The sequence below is a fragment of the Heliangelus exortis genome, chromosome 11 (assembly GCF_036169615.1).
Source record: "Heliangelus exortis chromosome 11, bHelExo1.hap1, whole genome shotgun sequence".
Classification (NCBI taxonomy): Eukaryota; Metazoa; Chordata; class Aves; order Apodiformes; family Trochilidae; genus Heliangelus; species Heliangelus exortis.
In genome coordinates this window covers 11,003,533-11,028,448 of record NC_092432.1, presented here as the reverse complement: position 1 = coordinate 11,028,448, position 24,916 = coordinate 11,003,533, and the positions used below count along the sequence as shown (strand labels likewise).

At 47.3% G+C, this 24,916-nt stretch overlaps 1 protein-coding gene across 1 annotated transcript in view; it reads right to left on the bottom strand.

Moving 5' to 3' along the window:
- Positions 1–24,161, bottom strand: part of ZNF592 (zinc finger protein 592) — a 36,864-nt gene extending 12,703 nt beyond the window's left edge. The window contains 6 exon segments of the mRNA XM_071754520.1: positions 159–335; positions 4,601–4,779; positions 17,580–19,049; positions 19,051–19,904; positions 22,891–23,003; positions 24,034–24,161. Of these exon segments, the coding sequence (XP_071610621.1) occupies positions 159–335; positions 4,601–4,779; positions 17,580–19,049; positions 19,051–19,896 (2,672 nt within the window). The 5' untranslated portion in view covers positions 19,897–19,904; positions 22,891–23,003; positions 24,034–24,161.
- Positions 24,162–24,916: the final 755 nt, after the last annotated feature.

The window sequence follows — 24,916 nt, the reverse complement described above, 5'->3', positions numbered from 1 at the left end:
ACAGAACACGCTGTGGCTAGGAACGGACAAAGGGGCAGATGTTCGCATGTGAGGACAGAAACCAAAAGCAGAAAGAATAAAAAAAAAAAAAAAAAATGGGAGGGAAAGGGGGGATCCTGGAGCTACCCAGCAAAGGAGAAGTTGAGATAAATAATTACTGAGTAGTCTTGGGTGGTGCCTCTGGGTGCTGGCTGGTCATGTGAGCCGTGGTGCTGTCGGCAGACTTGAAGGCCATGGGGCAAAAAGAACATTTGTGGAAGACTTCGCAGTGTTTCTCATCGATGTGCACTTTCAGCAGGCCAAAGTTCATGAGGACAATTCCACAATGGATGCACCTGGAGGATGCACAAAGAAAGAGCTGAGTTACAGTAACAGTCTTGCTTCCAACACAGATGCAAAGTGGTGCAGATGGAGGTGAGCCCAGGCCATGCTGGGCCCTTGTTTCATCTCTTCAGTAGCAATGTGGAAGAGTCAAGGAGCAACATGATACAGGAGTTCACAAACCACAAACTGGGCAGATCTCACAAAAAGATGGTAGCAACGTGCAGAAAAGATCTGTAAAAACAGCCTTTGGGGACTACAACAACCTAGAAAGACTGAAGAAGTGGCTCAGCAAAGTGCCGGCCCTGAATCTGTGAAAGCCAATTCCACCACAGGTACAAGTGAAGAACTAAAGTATCTGATGAGTTCTGCAGATGGTAATAAAGAGCATAAATACCAGTTAGTGCCCAGTACAAAATAAACAGAAATGGAATATTCACCTCAGAAATGTTCAGGTACCCTGTACAATTTCTTCTCCTGCTCCACTAAGCACCAGAAAACAATGACAGCAACAGAAAGCTACTGAAAACAGCAACACAAACACCCAAGGAACTGACCATGCTCATTAAAATCATTAGACACAGGCAGTGCCTGGAAAGTCGTTGTCTGGGAGCTGGGTGGATGCTCCAGGAAGAGAGGAAGAAGCAGAGGTTGCATGTGGAGGCAAAGGATTCTTCTCAGCAGCTGAAAACAGACTCAGGGCCAGGAGGGGAGCCAGGGTCACCCCACCTCTCCTCCCAACACACACCTATGACAGGCCTTGCCTGATACTCCCCCAGGGTGGCAACAACCAGCAGCCTTCCTATATTTAATACTCCTCCCCAACCAGCTGGGAGAAGCCAAAGTCCACAAGTCTTTGCACATGAGGATGCAGACACCTGCCTTCGCCTGCCTTGGCCACACCAGCCACAGGGCTCACCATCACTTGGTCCAGGACTTCTCCTAAGAAAATCCAATCAAACTGACTGTCAGGGGACCTCCCTTTCACCACATGGAGGAGCTCAGCTGGGCAGTCCAGGGGGCCAATGTTTGTGCCAATTAAGCGTGAGAGACACAGAGGGACAACTTCCTCTGGACAACCTGGGGTTAAACCACCTTACACAGATCTTTTCTCCTGCATTCCGAAGAGATTCTGCTACTTGCCTCTGGAGCTTTTTGGGTTTGTGAGTTGGGCAGTGCCATGGTATGGGTGCTGCCATCACAGATGGACCCCAACCAGTGAGCAACTGGAAGAGCTCCAAAGCCACCTCAAAAACGAAGCAGCCGCTCCATTATCCTTTCCTCTGAACCAGCCTCCCAACTGTGCTTAGGAAACAAGCCTGCACTTTGAAGTTACACTTCAAAAGATTGTTAGGCAGAAGCCAGGCAGAAGGAGCCAAACCCTCTCCCTCCCAAAATACACACAGAAACACTGTTTTTTATAAATTTAGAGAGGGAAAGGGTGACAACAGCTGGTGTCATCTTTGGGGAAGCATGCAAACATTCTCCTTGGATAGCTCTGCCTTCCAGCCTGATCCTCATTCACATGAGTAATATCAGGAACCATGTCACTACAGGACAGCCAATTCCCCAAGTATAAACTGAAGAACAAATGCTAATCCTGACAGTAAAGTCTGGCTGGCACATCCAGGAATATCCAACTAACTTTTTCCACAAACACTAAACTAAACTAAACTGGAACTAAAAAGAGCTGGGTCGGGGTAAGGACTTAATTTAGAATTAGGGATGAAATAAGTACTAACTCAGGGTCAAATGATCACAAGTTAATTTAATTAACAGTAAATGGAAGTTTAGACAACTGCTACTTTGTAATCAAGAAGCTCAGTGCCAGAAGGATGAAGTTTGATAAATTAAACTAATTAGCAGAACAAAGTGGATGGAGGATGTCAGAGGCTTGCCTTGTAATATCTGCAAATTGCAACTTCTGCTGTTCCCCAGCACAGGGGAAGAGAAGTCTCTTGGAGAGCCTCAGGGCAAGGAGGGGTGGTGGAAAAGCCTTGGAAAGCATCATGCCAGAGAAGATGAAGCTACAAAATGTTGTCTTAACCCTCTGAACACTTCCTATGCCCTCATGTTCCAGCCCCTCAAACCTCCAGATGGCACCGAGCAGGAAAAAGAGTCCCAGATCAGTGGGGACAGCTGGAAGGTGCTTGGGAAAGGTGGGGAGGTGACACTTGGAGCCAAGTGGAAAGGAGCATTTAGGACAGGCTTGTTGATTTTCCTTTTTACTGCAGACCTTCCTCATTTTCAGCGTAATCACTAAGCATGATTAAAACTCAAATAAAACAATCTTACTTCAAACTTAACTGAATGCATTGGAGTGTTAGCAGAGAAGAAGACAGAGTAAGGCCTGATAAGAAAAACAAAAGCAAGCTTATGTATCAGAAATTCAAGAAAAACAGGGATATAGTGAGAAGCAGCAAAAGCCAAGCTGATCCTGGGAAGGATTTACAAGAACTCCTTGGCTTTTCATCTCTACAAGTAGCAAAAATGAAAGAAAAGAAGTAAATTCACTACATGACCACAGGGCAGATGACATGGATTATCTAGGTCTGGTCCTGAAACTAAAATTTATTTCTTCTGTTTTCAAGAATGCCAATGACATCACCCCTGTAGCAGAGACAAGCAAGTAACAAGGGTGGCACAGTCAGAAGTTAACCTGTCTGGCAGACTCAGTTTTTACAGGTGTGCTTGAGCAGATGCAAATTAGAAAAGGAGTTAAGGAAATGTCTCTTCTAGAAAAGCTGAGTAAAGCTAAAAAAATCATTTTTTCATCTTTTGAGCTCTGCCTTGGTTTAGAACTTTGTTAATGGCCCTAGCACAGAAAGCAGATATTTGCTAATGACATCTGCAGATGGATGGAAGCCCTCATTGCTGACAAGGATTAAAGGCATCATAAAGATATCACTGCAATACATCTGGAATGAACGCTGCTTTTAAAAAATGCCAGGTCATGCACTGAAGAGTCAGGACCAAGCCCTGCTATACACTGTGGGCCCAGGGGTGGGAAACAAGAAGAGAAGGTGTTTGCAGTGGATGACTGCTATAAGGCTGATCTCCCCATACACTGCAGCTGGGGCCATGCTGTCAATCCAGGGATCCATGAGGATGCTGCACAAGCAGCTCAGGCAATGAAGCTGGGCCAGAATTTGGGATTCTCCAGCATGACTGAAGCCCAAAGAGCTGCAGCAAGCCCATGGCTAGTTTTCTGACACCTACTCCTTTCCCATTTTTCCACGTCAGGGAAAATACTTTTTTTCCAGCTTTCCTCCTTCTCCCAGATGAGCTCATTTTCAAACCGCTCGAGTATCACAGCTATTTAATTTGCAACTGAATTAATTCTTTGTTGTGGGCTGTGGCCCTTCAAATCAGATCCCACATTAAAAAAGCCTTATCTGTATACAATTAAATTCAGGAATCAGTTTGTTATGTGTTTCTTGCGTTCATGGTTAAAAAAACCCAAGCCCTCAAAAACCTCAGTGTGATTTCAGAACAAACCACATACTGAAGGATTACTAGATTTGCAGGCATCTTAAAAGAACAGCTCGGAGAGCAGAAATCACCATATTCATTTTCTATTTCAAAGTATCTAGTGGCAATCAGAGGGAAAGCAGAACTTTACAGCATCTTAAAAGGTCATCTAATCTCATGTCCCAAGCAAATTCCTTGCAGCTTATGGGCTGTGCTCCAACTTGAGGTGATCTAAACATTCCAAGGAAGAAAAGCTTATAGGGAAAAGTAGTAAATTATAGTAAAGCAGTCACTTTGGTTGGAGAGAAGGCAAGGCAAGCACATACACACCACTGCACCCAGAGCCCTGGGAGCCTTCCTCCATCTGCCTCGGTCTGTGAGAAGGGTTTTGAGAGTTGTAAGGGCATACAGGAAAATAATCTATGCCCTTCCCTTGAAGGCACACATCCCTCACTCCATTACAACCGACATAAATACAAGTTCAAACTCGTATTATCTTGAAGAGATTTAGAGGGTCAAGATCTGCAACCTTCTTGCTATAAATATCAATCCTGAGATACCCATCTGCCACTTGAATTCGACACAAGCACCTTTTGCTTTAAAGCTGCCTCAAACCTATTTCTGCTCTCAGAAACCTCCTCTTAAATCCATTTAGTAATTCCCCAATTCAAAGCACCACACCCCAGGCCAGGGCTACGGCCTCTTTTCGCCCCCGCTGTCAGGGGGAGACCCGTTTCCAAAGATCTGAATCCAGACTTCCAATTCCCTCTCTCCACCCTCTGGAGGGACCCTCTGGAGCCCCACGGACCTCAGCCCGACTCTGCGGGAGTAGTGCAGGCAGTTCTCCTTGACGTGGCTCTGGAAATAGGCTGAGCGGCAGACGGCTCCGCACTCCGGGCAGCAGTACGGGGACTTGTGAGCGTGGATCCTCTGGTGAGCACAGTAACTGCACTGGTTGGGCAGCATCATCTGGCACACTTGACACGTCTGAGGAAAGGAAGGTTACATTCGTTAGTGCGTTTTTTTGTTTTTTTTTTTCCTCCCCCTTGAAAACTTTCCAGCTCCAGCACAGTCCTCCACTGTCAGTGTATCCTCCTCGGAGCTCCTCAGCTCCCTCTGCATCTTTTCCACAACAACCCTAACAACTTCCACAACAACAGCCTCCGTTCTTACAGCATGGCCTGTGGGGTTTATGTCCCTTCCCAACACCCCCTAAAAAAAAAGGAAAGTAAAATGTTCTACCTCTCAGCTCTGAAGATGTTCTGCTTGGTCACTGCACTTTTCTCAACAAGGCTCCCGCCCTGCACCAAAATCACTGCCCAAAACCCAAGAAAACTCGATCATAGGCTGACCCAAAATCCTTCCTGCTGAACACAGTGCAGTCCTGACATGGGACAGCCTTTCCCACCAAAACCACCCATGTGACTCTTACAAAATTGGTTTGGACCAGATGAAATCTGAACAAACCATGCGTGCTATGATATCCATATAGAAACTTCTTGATATCTAGAAATTATGGAAAGATTCTTCCTCTCCCTATTTCTGCACCCTTCATGAAAGCCTCTTCCCCTGCCCTTAGAAGGGCCACACTTAGGTAGCAAGACAGCTTTGCAGAAGAAGCATCATCTACTTGACACGTGAAGCTTTTTGTGTGGATGCACTGTCCCAGTTTCAACAGCTGCCCAACCTCTGCTCCCTTTCACAGGTCCCTGCATTCCTTCAAAGCCCAGGAGCAGCTACTCACTCTCTGTAGGATGATCATTACCTGATGCCTACACACAAGGAGAGCTGGAGTAGATATACCAGCCCTCCAGCCTTGTGCCCTCTAGGAGCTGAAACTCTTCTGTCACTAACAAACCCATGCAAAATTACTCCTCTGCTTCTAACTCCTAAGAATGAACTACAGCAAGCAGCTAATTATGGATTATCAAATCAGGTAATTAAACTGCATCATTTCTTCTGCTATGATTAAAGAAGCTCGCAAGGCTCATTAGATCAGAGATGGTGAGGAGCTGTAGCAAAGGGTATGTCTATGTGGCCCAATCAAACACAGGTGGGCCAAACCCAAGTCCTGCAGACATCACCCCTGGCAACCAGAGTAGAAACCTGGGACAGAATCCCCTAAATCTGACCGAAAAATAAAAGAGAATCAAGGGGCAACTCCACTTTCTTATCATCTCTATTTCATGCAGCATCTCTGTGATGCTGCACTATAAAACATTCATCGGGGAACAACTGTTCAAAGCACTGCAGGTAATAGAAAACATCATTTAAAACAAAATACAAAGCTATGACAAATCTGGAAAGGTTTGTGCAGAGGCTGAGGGTTAAAAATTAGGCTCTTGAGGGAGGAAACTGCAGAAATTGCCTCGGACGCACGATTTGAGACATGTTGCTACTTCAGTTTGGAGGGGAAAAGGTTTCCCCAGCAAAGAGAGAAAAAGAAGGAAGAAACTGTATTGCAAGACCTTCATGCATGCACCCAAATGCAATTCAAATAAACTCAAGACTATTTCAGCCCTTCCCCAGATGCCAGAGAAGCCCCCTAATTTCAGCAAAGAGAAACAGCACTATTGAGCCATGGTCTGAGTCATGAAATTTAAATGAGAATGGGAAAATGGGAAATAGAAAAGTCCCTAGGACCTCTCTGCGAGGAGCTGAATGGGACCTTAAACTCTCCAAAGCTCTCTTAAATCTCCAAACACAAGCTACAAGAAGAAATTAATGTTCTGGGCAGTTCTACTGTGTTTTATGGCATTTTTTCCTAACTGGGTCTTGATTTGCAGCGGGAACTGTAACTTCTTAGCCTTGGTAAAACAGGACTCCTCTTGCTTTGATCCTGCCTACTATTTAAACTGGAGTCAGCACAAGCAGAAGTTTAAAGCACCCTTGGCCCTGCAGCTTCATGAAAAAACATCCGCTCCCCAGATCCTGCCTTGTCAAAACCATATTTAGTTTTGATTTTAAGGCAGCAAAGAACAGTTTAGGGCCCACCTCCTTCTCCTCATCCTCGCAAAGGCACCCCCAGCACCCTGGCAACCAGCACATATAAAAACCCTGTCTTTTCACTACTGTGTGTGCTCATGCTAGATACAAAATATGCCAAAAATCACCCAATATTTAATGGGCTCTGTGCCCAGGCACTGCTACTTGGGGATGTGCAGGATACGGCAGAGGAGCAGCGAGGTGAAAGGCTCAGCAAGGATCCAAAAATATGATAACGGAGGGCAGGAAAGTTTGGGTGGCAGCTAGGAAGAGGCAGTAAAACCAGTGGTTATCTTCTTCAGGCTCAGCAAGAGCAGGAAGCCTGCCAGAGAGTGCTTACAGATGATATGGGGGAAAAGAAAAAGACTCGGCGAGGATAAGGCTCCATGAATTTACTGCCTCTGCAGCACTGAGAAAGAAGCTGGAAGGATTCCCATGCTGACACCAGGCTCTGCAGGGGGGGTACACACAAAAAAAACCCAAAAAACCACACCAGCTCAAGCCTCTTGAGTTCTGATCATCTGGTGGAAGAGACAAGAAGTTAGGGAGTAAACAGACAAAACGGATGAGTCACAAGGACAAGTCAGAGAGGATGAGGAAAACCATCATCTTTAACCAGCATTGCTTCTCAACTGGGGAAAAGTCAGGGCAGCTTCTCCCTTCCTGCTTCACAAACCCACCCAAGCTCTCCAGAAGAGTCAAAAAACATGTGGGTAAGGAAGATCTAACCTGCAGACAGGTCACTCTAGCTGGATTGCCAGTTTTGCAACACCCTGCACTAAAGGAATTGAAGGAAACTAAGCTGCCGTGGCACACAAGATCAAGAGGTTTGCATGGGAAAATAATAATAAGAAACAGTCAGTTCTTTGGTGGAAGAAGGTCCTCAGGAAGTTTTGCTGGGATCTGGGCCCTTCAAAATGGTCTCAAAGTATCTGGGAAGTGGAAACAAGAAGTAAAATGGCAAAGACTGATGATAATAACCCAGCAACTCACCATGTTACAGATACTGACTGACAGTGAAGAGCTGCAAGACGACCATACAGGGCTGAGAGACTGAGTAATACAACAACCAGTTATCAACCAAGGAATGTATAAGAGCTGGAAAAGGCTCAGTGGAGGGCAAAAATTATAATTGTGATCTTTATGCTCATCCTGTTCTTAACACCTGCACAAGATGCGAGGCCAGAAATGATGCCCAGGGGCATTGCAGGAGGGACTGCTCATCCATTTGATGCCAGGAGCAAACAAGAGGCACACTTGGGCTCCCCCACTGAAGGCTTCAAGTGGCTTTTCTTTTGCAACTCTTCTGCATTGTATGAGAAATTGTAACTTGGTTCCAGATGTCACATTTTTATCTCTCTCCTAGTTTTCCATGACTCTTCAAAGAAATCTGGCAGCAATTTGAGACATTCATTAGTCAGTTATTTCTAAAGCATGTTACCAGGATATGATTGGAGTTGTGTAATGTCTGTGTTTTTCATATACTCCCATAACCTACACTTTAATCAAGAGTCATTTATTACAAGTTTTCTATAATTCCGCTTTGCCCGACACATTTCATTGGGGCTTTTCTTTCAGAAGTCACAACTACACATGCACAAAAATGCTCAGAAGCTCAGACATTTCAGAATATTTGATTCTATTCCCATTTTTACTCATTAGCTTCTTCAGAAGGGAAAAAAGTAACTGAAGTAGAATGAAGGTTGAAAAAACACACTACTCTTGGCCACAGAGGTATCTGCAAGTCAGGAAAGCTCAAGTTAATGCAGAGTTTTGCTCTGGAAAGTGCCTGTGAAGAGGCAGCACCTTTCTGTTTCATTGAAACAATAGACTACAGGACTGGGAAAAAAGTTTGATCCATTCATAAGCATGTTTTCTGCTCCTCCTGATGCACAAGGGGATATGGAAACAGCTTTGTTCCAAGCAAAGAAACTTTGCATGGAACATGCATGGTTTTAGAGTCTCTTTGCTGTTACAGAGTGACACTGATGAAGCTCAGGAGTATTTAAGAGATGTCCCCAAACTACAAGGATCCTCCTTAACATGATCATTATGGAGCTTCAGCTGAAAACACAGATATACACCAACTCTACAACATGGGATCAGGGCTATGAGAGGTAAAGATTCACAAAGCTAATGACCTCTAAATAAAAAAGCACATTAATTACTAAGGACTCAGAGTGAAACAGTTAGAGGGGAACAGAAATGGTATTTTCAGAATGCAGATGTTTTAAAGAGTGCTCGTCCTTTACATATTCAAACCAAAAATCCCCCACCAGTGATGCCCCAAAGCCCCAGTTCTGCCCAAACCCTGCCTTTTCTGAGTTCTCATTTTTCTTCTCTAGTGAGAGCTGCCAGGGCTGCTGACACTTCTGCAGCCAAGGGATCGCAGGCCATTCGAGATTAGCAGGATGCTTCTGCTATAAAAACATTAGTGGCAAATTACTACTTAAGGTTAACCTTTAACTTCAGCTTTCACGTGAAGCCTCAGTAGCATCAGCACCAGCAGCTGCATCCCTTGGTGTAGATGCTCCCGTGGGCAGTGGTGTGATGTGCTGGCTCTGCTGGTCTCAATATCTTTGTCCCTGTGCTCCCCTTCCCCACCTCCCACCAGTACAACTGTTTTCTGGGCCACCCCACAGTCAAGATCCAGATGTCTGGAGACTTTTGACCCGGTCTATGCAAAATTTTACCCATGTGAGAAGCGGCAAGCAAAGAATAACTGAACTATACTATACCCTCCCCCCTTCCCCAGGCTCTCTCTACATGAACAAGCATCATAGCATCCACATGTTCAAATTACAGATGGAAAAAACCCTACAACAGAAAGTCAAGCTTATCACTTTGAAGGAGAAAAATCTAGAACCTGGCTGATACCCTAAACCCAGTGTATTCAAGTTTCAGTGGCAGAGGACGTGTCAAGTCCAGTCCTAAACTAGCCTTGAGAGTCCAGTTTTTATCCTAATTAATTCCTACACACCCTCAGTGACATATCCAAGCACAGGGATTTTCATTGCCTTAGTTCCAGCTGCCAGTTCTAAGGTGTCAGCCCAAGGAGCTGTACTGGTTTAGGCCCAGCTGGCTACAAAGGGGAACTGCTACAGCCACGGGCAAAACACACTCAACTTGGAGGAAAAATCCATTTGATTTGTCACCAATCATATCAGAGCAGGAGAAACAAAAGCAGATCTTAAAAAACACCTTTCCCCAGCCCCTCCTTTCTTCCCAGTCCTGAACTACTTCATTCCCTGTTTCTCTCCCTCCTCCCCTCTGGCAGTACAGGGGACAGGGAATGGTGGTTATGGTCTGTCCATCACACTTTGTTTCTGCTGCTCCTTCCTCCTCAGAGGGAGGACTCCTCACAGCCTCCCCTCACTCCAACCTGGGGTCCCTCTCATGGGGGACAGTCCCTCAGAAACCCTGATATGAGTCCCTTCCTCCTGGTGTGGTCCCTCAGGAGCAGGGCTGCCCACAGGGTCACTGCCTGCTACAGGAACAGCCACCTCCCCTGGCACGGGGTTCCACATGGCTGCAGATCCATGTCTGCTCCACAGAGGGTCCTTGACAAGGCTGCTGCCCCGTGCTTTTCCAGGGGCTGCAGTGGACAGGCTGCCACATCACCAGGAGCTGCGGGGAAAACTCTGCTCGGGCACCTCCTCCTCTTTGTTCCTCTGACTTTGGTTACCTCTGCTCCAGCACTGCTCTCATTTCCCCCTCTCCTCTCCCATGCAGATCTTTGAGCAGCTTTTCCCTTTCTAAAATATGTTACTCACAGAGGCAACAGCCACCTCTGCTGATGGGCTTGGCCTTGGTAACCAGGGCAGTTTTTACCAGCTTCTCACAGGAGCCACGCTGTGGGCCCTCCCCAGCTACCAAAACCCCAACACAGAGACCCAACACCAGGGCCAATGCCACTGGGGGAGTCTGCTTGGCCGTCAGTCTAAAGGACATGACCCTAAGACACCCTTCAATCCAAAACTTCTCTCATCCATTCTTTATTCTTCTACCTCCTGCTTACTCCCCCTCTCCACCTCACGTCTGCTCAGCCTCAGCCTCATTGTTGTACCCCATCCTTAACTCATGAGTTTTTTTGTCAGATTTTCTCCTCTGGTCCTATTTAGAAAGCGGAACGATAGAGCACCTGGGTGGCTACCTGCTGGCCAGCCAAGGTCAGCCCACCTTATCCACCAAGGCACCACTCTGCCTCTTGTATTGCAACTTGAAATCTGAACTCCCAGTTGCTTAAATGATCACTTACTGGATTACACCAAGTTTTCACAGCCCCACTGTTAGGTTATCAGTATAACCCCTAGGGCTACACATTACAGCCCCTAAGGCTGTCCCCTCTCTTTTCTTATTATGGCAATGCTAAAGCCCTCTGCTCTTCCCTCCACCCTGAAGGGTTGATTTCTGCCCATCAATCAGTGGTGATGCCCATCTCACAGCCTCCTACCTCTACCTCTTTCCTCCGACCTTGAATATGCACAGAGATCTCCGGTTCTTTGTTTTTATTCCCCATGCACCAGCATAAGAAATTTCAGAGGGCCCCCTCCTCCTCACTGGCAGGACTGAGCAGACCACCAGCTGAGCTCCCATGCTCCTTCCCGTCAGAGCTCCACAGCCACTTTTGATATTCTCCAAGTTGTTGTCCGTGGGCAGCATCATTGATGCTCTCTTCATGGAAGAAGAGAGGAGTTGTCTTCCTTTTGGTGCCAGATGACACCAGCTTCCAGCTTCAGCTTCCATCTGACCTGAGCCAATCTCTGCCTTTGTTTGCAGCTGTCCCCTCCTTCTTGCTCTCAGCCATGTCTTGGCCCCCAGGTTGCACCCATGCGCATTCTTCTCTTCCCCCAGGCTGGTCTCAGTCCCCTGGGGGCTGCAGGATGACCAGAGCCAGGCAGGAAGGAGGAGAGGGTGGGATTGTCTCCCTGCATGGGTTTCTGCAGACTATGGAGCCACACCCTACAGCCTTTCTTCCTCCCTAGCCTCTCCTCCTCCTCACCCCCATCCTGGTTTGGCCTCAGGGTACAGGCTCTTGTTCCCATCCTGCCACTCACCTCTTTGTCTGCCCTCTCAGCATCCCTGCCTGGAACTCCATTCCATCAACATGGTTTCATCCTAACATTCTCCATCCCTTCGGTTCCACAAAATCCAGAGGGAAAATTTCCATATAAAACAAAATCCATCCTCGCTAGGACTGCATTAATCAACCTTGGATAGGGAGAGGGCGAAAGCCAAGGGGCTGAGGGAATTTTTGTTAATTTCCAATCTTCTTGTTTTCTAAATCAAAACATGAAATGCAGGATTGGAAAAAAACAATAAAAGGCAAAGAAAAACAGCAAAGATGTCTGCTTGTCTTTCTTGCTGGCTACTTTGCTGTTTGCTGCTGGGAAATTACCAGTGCAGCATGTGGTCCTTACTAGCTTCTGGCAAGTTTTAGCCAATAAATTATAAAGCATTGATTTAAGAGAGGGAAGGAAGAAGAAACAGAAAAGGCAGCAATAAAATTGCTTTTAAATAACTCCAGTGTAGGTGGTGCGTAAACAGGATACGTCATGACCCACTGAAAAAGTCTTATTGGACAAATAAAGGGTGACAGAAGAAGAAAAAAAGGGATAGAACAAAAGTACAAAGATGCAGGAAAATTCACAGTTCCTGAGTTTACATTCTGTACTTGATTCAAGTTGAGAGATACAGGTACCTCAGGGTGGTCAAGTCAGAACAGACAAAAAAAAAAAAAAAAAAAAAAAAAAAGTATGAAACTTCTCTGGTTACCAGTAGATGGACAATTATGTCCAAGAGGAAGTACTCTGAATTCTTACACGTTATTGTGCACTGGTCTCTCCTTGCCAAAAAAACAAATAAGTTCTGTCTCAAGACCAGTTTGTGCCTTTTGTTCACTACTTCTGCTGCAAACGTCTTCCAGAATTCACTCTTCTGATGATTAGGGACCATCTTCTAATTTTCCTGGTAAATCTATTTCAGACTGTTCTTGCATTATTCTTGCCCCTAAATTTTAAAAGCTCTTTTCTATAAACATCCCACCAGATAAGAGCCTATTGTCTGTAGCCAGTCTCACTCGTTAAGGAAAATCACATATAAAATGAAGGCACCAGGAACTCCATGGGGTTTGTTCTTCTCCTGTAATTTGAGCCTAGCTCTGAAAAGGCTACAAAAAACTGTCTGATTCTGATGAATTACCCAGAGCAACCCCTGCAAGTACAGGAAGTGATTCAGTTTCTGGGGGGAAAAAAAGTGCCACAACCCTCACCTTAATACTGCATCTTCTTCAGTATCAAGGGAGACTCTCCCTAATTGAGCAGGTCCTTGCCAAGCTAAACTCATAGAGGCTTGTTCACTTCCCCTCAAGAGAACATCTTTCCATTTCTGTGGTCATTCTTCCCTCATTTATTCCAGTTCACCCCTGATAAGCAAAGCCATACACTCCTCTCACCTAGGTTATTTCTAGCAGTGCCAGGGGGTATTAGCACAGCCCTGACTGGCACTGTGGGCTGACACCAGTCCCCTGCACAACTGTCACCTCAGGACCAAACACAAGTATCCTGATTCCAGGTGCTTCATCCCATTCCTAGTCAGTCTCTGAGATCACTGAGGTCCTCCTGTAAAATACTCCAATTTTTTCATGATTTCTTTTGGTTCAGCAAAATCTACCTATACATTCATCCTCCACAGTCCTTAATAGAAACATTAACTGCAGACGTATCCTAAACCCAGCCCTTGGGAAGTCTTACAAGGAATCTCTCTCCTGTTGCAGTTACCTCCCTTTTACCTGATTCTGCTCCAACCTCATAATTCAACTTCTTCAGTACAATGATTCCTCACATGGCACTCTACCAATCATCCCATTGAACACAAAGAAGATTAGGATCTACCTATTTCTTTACTCCAAAAATAAATTATAGAAGATGTGTATCGGGTTAATTTGGCACAATCTGTACCTATTTAATCATAGTCTTTTTTCTCCCTCAAAAAAAAAAAAAATCTTTCTCTAGAACAGAACATCACTGGAGAGTCAGAGAGCCCTGAAGTTACACAAAGCATCTGCTACCCCCTTACAAGCATAATGCCTACATACAGCATAGCTTCTACTTTGAACAAAAAACCCAACCTCCCAGATATTCAAATTCCCATATTGCTTTCTTCTTGCTGTTCTGCACTTGAAAAGCAGCAAAAAGATCCCATCAAGTGACTCGATTCACCAGCTTGAAAAAATTGCCCTGCTAGTCTCCAAAAAGAGTAACTGTGATCTGCTGAGATGATCCACTCAAAACATGCATCCAGTTCTCTGTTTCTGAAGGGGATGAGCTCACCTGTCCTCACTTGTAAGCCCCAGAGACCCCACTGCAGAGCTTGGCTTCATCTTATGCACACTCTACATAAAAATAAGCCAGGTAGGATTTCCCTGCTGTATTGTGAACAACTGCAATGACGTAGATGCTCCAAGCCTAAAATGTAACACTAAGGTCAAGCTCTCAATCGTTTTTGTAAAGGCCTTTCCACCTCACCTTCTCAACCACAGCACTGGCTGAAAGCCCTGTCTGTCTTCCTTCCTTCCTTCCTCCAAAACAACTGTGACCCAACCATGCCGTTCCCATTTTGGTCACACCTAGGAAGCTCATTTACCTGTTATCAGTCCTATTAATGTGGACTTTACCAGAGGCCATTCAGAAAGCTAAGGCCAGGTATTTCCCAAGCCACCAACTAGAAGGGACAAACAGAAACCCCTCAAATCTTCTTATTTTCCTTCTGAACAGATGCAAGCGAAGTCAAGATGTCAAAGTAATTCACAAAGTCATGGCAAAAAAATTCCATCTTAAGGGAGAAGTCTTAAGTACCAACACATTCTAAGTTCAACTTCTGGATAAAGAGAACCATTATATTTTAAAACAGGTCTTTTTCCTGATACAGGAAAAAGTTCTTCAGCATGAGGGTAGAGGAAAAATGGCACAGGTTGCCCAGAGAGGAAGCTGAGTCCTCATCCCTGGAGATATTCAAGGTGAGGCTCTGTTGAGGGTAGCTGAAGGCGTCCCTGCTTACTGCAGAGGGGTTGCCCTTTAGAGGTCCCTTCCAACCCAAATTATTCTATGATTCCTTTCTTCATCAGCCCTGCTAGATCAGCCCTTCCTTCTTAGCAAGCTAACATACCCATTCTGTACCAGGTGTAAAAGACTGCTGAGAGAAAAGCACCACAACTAAGCACTTCAAGGTCTGCTCTGTTTCTCGAGTTATGGTCACAGCAGATGTGCACATCATGGTCAATAATCCAGATTTTATTGGTGTCATTTAGCAGAAGAGCTTCTAAAGACATCAATCAAGAATCCACCTAACTTGTTTTCCAGAGGTCAGGTGTTTCTAGCTTCCAGTACAAACCCAGGAGTTGCAGATACATCGCTTCAGCTTCAGCCAGAGATGTTCTTCCCTTTCCAAACCCTTCCCAACAGTTCTTATTTTGGGGATAATCTGATACCAGCCACCTCAGAAGTCCCAGATGATAGGTTTTAGACCACAATACAGTGGGAATCTGCCCTGCTATTTCTTTAAAAGGCTCAAGTCCAGTTGTAGCTTTGCAGAGAAAGTATCAAGATACTACACACTTTTCTCAAAGAGACTTAGTGAAGAGTTTGTGTCTGAATTCTGGGACTGAGAAAGATATTTAAAAATAAAAATAACCTCCAAAATACTAGAGTGCAGTTTTTTGCTAGTTTTAACAGATTATGAAGCCAGAGTGAGAGCAAGAAGAGGTGTATTTTCCAATTGCTTCTATCACTCAAGTAAGTGTTTCTAAAATCAGTCACTTGACCATCTCCAGCTCCTACCAATATTCCTTTTTTTCTGACTGAAGTAAAAAAAGCAACCCAAGAAATCAGCTTCATTAATGCAGAGTCAGGCATATCCACAGTATCTTCTCAGAAGAGGTTCGCCCAGTCTTCCTATTCTGGGAGATCATCCTATTTATGATGCACACTCCAACAACCTGACCTACATCCTTCTCACACCATGTCTAATTCATTAAGAATTGCTATGTTCATAATAAGAATTATCATCCCCTTTAGAAAAGCAATCACTCTGCTGAAGCAGATATTGCAGGAACATCCCAGAGCACCACTGGGCAGTCTGGAGGACAGCAGACACAGTGGAAAAGGACTGCCAGTAGCAAGAGGATGAGTGCATGCAGCCCACCAAGTATAAGCATGGACAGACCAAGTAGGGAGGAGATGGTTTTACAAGTTCTAATATAGCCTTTTTTTTTTTTTTTCCAGATTTACAACACTTTTATTTGGAAAACCACTTCAGAAATAAACTCAAATCTAGCAGACTTAACTTAATGTGAGAGGCTTAAACTCTTTTTTTTTGTTAAGTTACAGAATGAATTATTTTATTACAGACTAAAAATACTGACTATCAGACATTCCTTCCCTCTCTAAGGAGCTCTTGAATTGATAATCACACAACAAAAATAGGAGATATATTTTTAATGTGACTGATTAACATTTGAGCAGCACTCACTGTATCCCTTCACCTGAAGGTTTTAATTCCAGACTGCTGACATTTCCTAAAAACACATTATAGTTGAAAAATAAGTTATGGTGTTGACAGAATGCAGTGCTTTCTGGTCTGCCTCAGGCAAGAAATCTGATTACGTGGCCATTCTGATCCCTTCTGGCCTCACCATTTTTCACAGCATAAAAACCATTCAGCCATAATCCTTTTTTTTTTTTTTTTTTTTTTTTTTGCTGATGATGAATTTAAGAGAAAGATAACAAAGCTTCCAAACAGGGAGGCTCTGGAGCATGCAGGTACTAGAATGGCCATGGCAGAGACTGCCAGTCACCTCCTTGAATGTCTCCTGTTGGTGTGGAGTCATTGCTTGTGGAGCTTGTAGAAGACACTGCCCTGGGAGCCCACCAGCTGGGAGCCCACCAGCTGGGAGCTCAGACCAACACGGAAAGCTTTCACCTCACCTAAAGGAATAAGAAGAGGAAGCTCCTCCTCCTGTTCAATTTCAGGTTGGTTTATACTCAAAAGGAGATTGACCATATCCTCCAAAATAAAAATAAAAACAATAAACAAAGCCTTGGTGCAGTAGGAGAAGCATCTGCTTCTCTTCAAACAGTAGGGACCCAAGCTGGAGTTTCAAAGGAAATTCAGACCCCTGTCCACAAAGGCAGTGGAGACCCAAGCAGGGCAGCACTGGAGCAAGCAGGAAGCCAACAACGGGGCTCCAGAACCACTATGGAAATGTGGCACTGGCTCATCCCCAGTGAGTGAGGATACCACACGTGTCACCTCTCAGCCAGTCCCATCCCCAGATACACTCTACCACAATAGAAGTAAAGCCAGCACCCGACCTTCAAAGTGTTACACAGGAGATTTTGGCACAAGTCTTAGGAAAAGTAAAAGTAAACTGTGTCAGATCTCCTCCAGCCATGCTGAGAGCACAACAACCTGTTTCAGGTAACACTTTGCCAGCCCTCCCTTGCAGTGCTCCTGCAAGCCTCACCCACGCGATGTCTGATCTCCAAACACTGATGTTCAAGGTTCTCCATAGTCTCCCTGCTACCCTCTTTTTGTCAGCAAAGGGTAAGAAGAGAGCAGGCCAGCAATGCTAAACATCATCTCGTGCACACGTCTGGGCTCATGCATATCCCAAAACCTCCCCACAAGCAACTTTTTAAGCAAAGTGACTCATTTGCCACCATGACACCTATTTTTTTCCCCCTGGAGGACAACCTCTTTTAAGTCAGAGAGATTTAACTAATAACATTAAAATGATGACTTACCAGTTTTTCATAATCTTCTGAGGTTCTCTGGTAATGAGCTGCTAAATCAATGTAATCCTGTACCTGCTTGTTACACTCTAAACACTTAAGTCCGTGTCGGATGAGTCGCAGTGGGTCCATGTAGAGAGGCATGGCTGGCTGTGAGTTGGCAGAGGCTCCCACACCACCTCCTCCAGCAGCACTGCTCTTACGTGAAGGAGAGGGTGAGTGCAAAGTCTGAGGAGTCTGAGAAGCTGAGGAGCTTGTAGGAGAAGGTGGAAACATTTGGTCTAAGGAAATGGGTTTCATGAGGAGCTGAGAACACTGCATGATATATCCTTTGTTCTTGTGATCTCTGGCATGTTTAAGCAAGCTACACTTATTAAAGAAAAGAAGCATAGTTGAACACTGAGTGCACATGACTTCAATATGAACGCTTCGTCTACTATAGTGTTGAGTCAGGCTCTTCTCTAAGGCAAAAGAGTCCCCGCATTCCAGACAACAATATCCAGAGGCAGGAATATTAATACTGGTGTCAGGTGGAGGGCTAAGGTTTGGAGTATAAATTGGCACGGGGTTGGCACTGTGCAGCACTTTGTTAAATGCCTCCACGATGACGGGAGCAGCTTTCTTGACCTGGTGCACGAGTGGCACAGACATCTGTGTCACCTGGGGCTGGCTTCTCCTCTGTGCAGACGACTTGGCCGTGACAGAAGCAGCAACGCTATGAGGGACTAAGTTGAGATTGGCCAAGTGCACAGCTTTGGGGAGCAGGCTAGAGGTAGTCCCAGGGGATGGCTGCACCACCAAACCTTGCTGCTGTCTCTTAACACCCACTTTTATGGCACCGCCACCGCAGTTTGGCAGTGGAGATAAGGACACGGTGCACATGCTGTTCACAGCAATATCTGTTTTCACAGCATCTGCATAAGGACTCGCTACGTTTGACAGCTGGAGAGCCACAGCAGCCCCCGTTTTGGTGGAATTCTTGCTAGCTTCACCTTCCATAACCGCACTGGTGTCAGGGGATGGGAAACATTTGATGAACTCTTCAGCAGACGAGGTTTCCACAGGTGATTCTTCTGAAGATTTGCCCAGCTCATCGTTCTCTGGCAAAATTCTAGTTACAGTTCTTTTAATTTCACCAGAGGATGTCTTGATAGTCTTTATTCTAACTTTGGGAATAGCTGGAGGAGAGCCAGCTGCCATGGAGGGAGAGCCTTTCCCACTGCTGTCACTGCACACACTTCGAGGACTCTCAGGCTGCTTGCTCGCCTTCCTCACCACCTCTAAGGGGCTGCGGGGACTCTTTGGCGACTTGGGCATTTTTGGGCTTCCCTTCATCCCATCTCTAAAAGGACCAGGCTCCTTGGTAAGGTTTGGCTGATCACTTTTTGGATTACATGCAACCTTTTTGGCCTGAAGAGCTACTAAAGCTGCCACACAGGATGACAACTTCGAATGAGTTGGCTTTAACCTCTGGCGAGGCGGGTACCGAGGAAGACATATTCAGCTCAGGCACAGACCCTTTGCTTTCTCCTAAATTATTGTGAGGGAGGTCTCCAAACACTAGGCCTTCTCCAAGAAAGCTATTGGTATCTACCAAGTCCCTGCTTGACTCTATGAACCTCTCTGGTGCTCTGTCGTGTTCTCTCCTGCTCATTTCCAGCCTATTCTCTGGCTGGCAGTGGATTTCCATCTTTTGTTCCTTCTTACAGTATTGATCAAACATGCTTAATTCAGGCTCTGGTACCTTCCTCAGATGATCCAGAACTGAAGCTCCTGTGGGTATATACATGGAAGGTGGTGGAAAATAGGGAGTTTGGGTGTGTTTGGGTTTATCGGCAATGCTGTCTTCCTTGAACGCATCCTCTGGCTCGGGGCTGGAAATTGGGCTAAACTGACTGAACGTTGGCAAAGGCTCAGACTTGGACTGGTCCAGTTTATCAGAGTAACTTCTTGAGCTGTCACCATTAATGAAAGTTGACTCAAACTTGCCATAATTGTGCACTAAAGCATGAGCCTCCGATGGCAGATCGGACCCACGAAACCCATTGTGCAGCAGCCCAGTCCCAAGGTGATTCCCTTCCTTTTCTGCTTCAAAGGACTCCTGGCGACTTGTGTTCTTCACTATCACACTCACAACAGGAGCATCAGAGGGAGGCAAAGAGTGAGATAAGGACACATTCTCATCTATGCAAATCCCCGAGGACTTCAGGTGACTCTCATTTTCCTCCCCAGCTGATGGGATGGTCTCCTTGGCATCCAGGCTAGTCGGATCAGGGATGTCAAAAGCAGCCAATAGGTCATCAAAGTCTGGGGTTTTCATGTCCCCCATGATGAAAGCTGCAATTAAAAGCAAAAAAATACAGTGTCAGGCATATTTGCCCCAACAACAAACTTGGTAAGACTCATTTGCATAAACAATTAATGTGACAAACCCCATAACTGCCCGAAATGCTATTGCAGAAGGGTACAAAGGCTTTTAGAAACATCTGCTGCAGACACTTCAGATTCCATTCTAACTATTACAAGATTGACCATTTATACACCAAGATACCAGGCCAGCTTTTTCAGCACAGCTTTCAACAACAGTGCAGTTCCACAGGGCACCATGGGAAAGGCACTTCTCCTGCCCCAGCTGCACTGGAGGATCAGCAAAAGCTCAGGTCCCATCTGGCTTAAGCTGACAGGGGCAAGTGACAAGTGACAGGAGCTGTTCACTCATGTCCTGCGACATATCCCCAAGTTGTGCAAAGAGAGCTCCTGGTGCTCCTTCAGTCAACGAGGCAGGAGACAGCATCCACTTCTCCCAGGGTCCCCAAGAACAGAGCTGGTTCAAATGTGACCTTTGAAGTGACCACCAAGTCCACACCAGGGACAGACATATTTTCAACCTGTCCAACGATGCATCACTGCTCCAAAAGCTATCATTGTCATGAGCCTTGACAGAAAAGATTCAGAAGCACATTACTACAGGGTTTCCTTTTTGTTTGGCTGGGGGTTTTGTTTCCTAGATTTTCCTAGACTTTGTTTCCTAGACTTACACCTGAAGAATTCAGTCCTCCTTCAAGGAAAAAACACAGGAGTAAACAGGTAGCCCAGAAGAAACAGGACTGGAAAGTGAGATGACTTCCTACCCAGAGCAATTTAAACAATACAAATATTCAGCAAATATTTCAATACAGCCACTCAAAGCATAGAAAGCCACACAGGATTTATCTGAAACAGGGGCAATCCTTAATTAGGTAACGATGCAAGGCAAGACTGCTCCAAAAGGATTATGTCCAAATCATAACAAGAACTGGCATTCCCAGCCAGCTCTCTCCTTCTGAGCTCTTCAGAAGGGACGTGGGGATTGAGATGCTCACCACAGAGGCCTGTGACAGCAATAATCAAGCTCTGATGAGATGCATAATGAAAACTGACAGCACAGAATTACTTGAACATTTGTGCTCACTACTGTCAGGGCTCCTGGTTTCCCTCTGTTTAATGAAAACATTTTTGAGTTGGTGCAATATATAGACTTCCCAAATGTTTATGAAGCCATCCTTTTAATACATGTTCCATTTAAACCTCAAATTTATGTAAGCTGATGTATGCTGTATGCAAGGGAGGGAAAAACAAACAAACAAAACCCCCAAAACCCAAAAACAAACAAACAAACAAAACTAGCAGTAAGCCAGTTTCTACTTGGCAAGGAGCACCTACAGGCAAGGTAAGTCCTGCCACACTCACTTGACTTGGGCTGCATCAGTGCTGCCAAAACTGGGGGCACGTGAGGGAAATGGAGAAGGTGGCCCAGGAGAAGGGGGAAGAGCTGGGAGCAGAGAGGTGAGAGGCTGAGAGGAGGGCCCTGGGACAAGGTGGAACAAGAGAAAGAAGCTGATACCTTCCCAAAATGCCACCAACTTAAGGCTGCTTGCTTTATTTACAACTGGGTTTAAAAGTTTGTCAAGCATCACATTAAAACCAAACAGCTCAGCCCTGCCTACAGACAAGCCCAAGAGGTGTTGCTTTGGTTAATCTATTGCAAAGCACTCTGCAGAGATTTACTTGGCTTAAGAGTGGCTCGCTGTGGTTTAGCTTAAAGTTGTTCTCATTCTTCAATGAAACCACAAATATGAATGTCCACAGAGGGCTGTGCCATAATTTACAATCACAACCCTCAGTGAGGTACAGCAGCTGTGCACTGAGTCCCTGGAAACCCAGAAGATTACCCACAGGTTTCCAGCCCCCCAGCACTTGATAAGGACTTCCACAAACATGGCAGAAGACTGCAGTTGGCAGAGTGTGGACTGGAAACTTCCCCTTCCTTTGAGTGGGAAAAATTGTGCCAGCTGGGAAGAGAGCTAAGCACCATCCAGCTCCCAAAATTTCTGGCACACAAATCCTTCCACAAGGAAGGCGTTTCATCCATAACCTGGAGTCCTCAAGCTTTATATAGAGAAAAAAATGAGCTCGCCAATCACTCTTGGCTTTTCTGTTCTCACTCTCAAACACCAATGCACATCTTTGGACACAGCAATGTTTTAAAATACAAGACAAAATAAATGCGAGGTATCTGCAGCACTACAAAATACACTTTTCTTGAAAGAAACCATACATTTTCAGAGGCTTTCACGCACACCATGGAGTCCTGCAAAAGACTAGTTTGTGCTCTTTGCTCTCATGCAAGCACAACTCTCTTGTCTGAATGCTTCTCCACAAAACTGCATTTTTATCTCATCACGCACGAAGCTACCAGTTTTCAAAATAAAGCAAAATTTTACTCAGATTCTAAAGAATATCCAGTATCTTGCCGACACAAGTAATTTTTAAATGACACAAATTTAAAATTTTGACTAAACGTATCTTATTTCTGTTCTCAGATAACAAAGATAAAAAGAGGTAGATTAAAGCAAACTATGTCAAAGCCTCCTGCACACTGGCTTACAGGCAAAGTGGAAACTAAAGACCTTCATACTTCTTGTGCAAAGGACTTGCCTTAGAACCCAACTCAGAATCTGATTTTCCTCTCTCTGCCTGCCTACAAAAACACAGAGCTTGAGATTTGCAAAGCAACAGAGGAGGTGAGTAAGAGGAGCAAAGGAGAAGAGACTTGTGGAGTAGAACATATGTGTTTCAATGTGCAAACCCAACCTCACAGTAGCACATTTCTCTTGGAAGCAGCAAGCGAGCCCAGAAGGCTCCAAGCCATCCAAAAGCCCCCGTGAACTTGCTCGAAGCAGTGTGTCAAACCCCAGGGCCTTCTGCTGTGGCTCAGCTTCAAAACTCTGCAGTGGGACAGAGGCACCACAGGAGCAGTGTCCCGCACACGCACCATACACACCTCTCACTAGCAGTGCTATTCCTGGGGATCTTTGGAGATCTGCAGTTGCTCTTCTGCAGCTTCCAAACCAGCCTGGACCATGCTGTTCACAGGAGGAGGTTCAAAACGGCCACCTAACAGGGAAGCATGAAAACACAATTACACCAAGGTTAAATGCTAACGGAAAATAATAAATGCAGATAAACCCGCAAAATAGCAGGGTGGTACAAGGGAAAACATCTGCCAAGGGCTGTTCTGAGACAGGCATCTCTGGGAGGGGATACAGGATGGAGACGTCTAGAGCTTCCCAGCCAGGGAAATGTGTTGGAAAAGCAGGGATGTCAGGAGCAGGGGCCGATATTCCCTGCCAGGGGAACGCGTTGGGAAGGCAGGGATGTCAGGAGCAGGGGCGGACGAGGTGCAGACAGCGCAGGCCAAGGGGCAGCGGCCGCCCAGGGGCTGTCAGGGGCTGCGGGGAAAGCACGGGAAGGGGGCAAACGGCAGCCGGTGGGGGACCGAACCGGAGCCTTCCACAGGCAGACGGGAACCGGCGCTTTCACACCCATTAAAGTTTCAGCAGCCCCGCACGGGAACGCGGTGCGACCGGGCTAACGCTGCGAAAGCTCCTGGTGGACCTCGGGGGTCTCTCGGCCCGTGGCAGCTCCGCCGCCCGACCTCTCCACCCCGATCCAGGCCGTCCCCACGCGCGACCCACCCGAGACAAAGGCCCCGGGGCCCCCCCCGCCCCTCGGGCTCCGCCGCCCGCCCCGCGCTGACAGCCCGGCCCGGCCCCGCCGCCCCCCGCCCGCACGTGGGCGAGCCCCGCTGAAGTTAAGTTTGTCCCGGCACCGTTGGGCCGGGCCGGGCCGAGCCGGGCCGAGCCGCCGCGGGGACCGGGGCCGGCGACGGGAGCCACCGGCGGGGTGGGTTGCGGCGGTGGGGGAAGAGAAGGCGGCGGGCGCCCCGTGGGCCGGAAGAGCCGGTGCGGCGGGAGGGCGGGCGGGCGGGCGGGCGCGCAGGGCTCGGTGTGCCGGCGGCGGGGCCGCACGCCCTGCCCGCGGGGCGGCAGCACCCGCCCGGCCGGCGGGAGGGAAAGAGGGAGGGCGGAGGGCGAGCGGGAGGGGCGGGCCCCGGCGCGGCCGAGCCCGGCCGGGCGGCACTCACCCACGCAGGCGGCTCCTCCTGAAGGGCCCCGCCGCCGCCGGGGCCCCGCGCAGGCCTCACCCAGTACCGGGCACCAACGGCCGCAACATGGCGGCGGCGGCGGCGGGCGGGGCCGGGGGCGGGGCGGGGCACGGCGGTCCGCCCCCCTCTCTCCTCCCCGCCGCCGGGAACCTCGGCCGCGGCCTCCCCGGCTCCGGGCGGTGCAGGCAGAGGTGAAGGCGGGCGGGCGGCGGCTCCCTGAGTCACCCATTGCCGGGAGGCAGCGGAACCGTGTGTCCCCGGCTGCGGCCCGGGACGGACCCACCTTCCCCTCAGGGGTGGCTCCCGCCGCCCGGGCAGGACGCGCCCCGCGGGTCTGTCCCCACCGGCGCCTCACGGCTGCCGAGGTGCCGCGCTGCTCCGTTCGTAGAACCATCGGGAGATCTTTCGGGTCGGAAAAGACCTTTAAGGTCATTCCAGCGCGGCCGCTGAGCCCGCACTGCCAGGGCCACCGCTGGGCCGTGCCTCAGCACCGCGTTTACACGGCTCTGAAATCCCGCCAGGGCCTGACGACCTTTTCGGGGGAGAAATGGTTCCCAGTATACCCAATCCAACCCGCCCCTGGCACAACTTGAGGCCGTTTCCTCCTGTCCCATCACTCGTTCCCTGGGAGCAGAGCCCGAACCCCCCTGTCTCCAGCCTCCTGCCATGGCCCTGCAGAGATTCGGGAGCTCTCTCCTCAGCCTCTCCGCCGCCGGACCGGACCGACACCCCCGGCTCCATCAGCCTCTCCTCGGCAGACCGGTGCTCCAGACCCTTCCCCAGCTCTGTTGCTCTTCTTTCATAATGTTTCCTCACCAAAAGCTGTTTCCTAGAAAGGTACATGCTGCCAACAGCTTCTCCT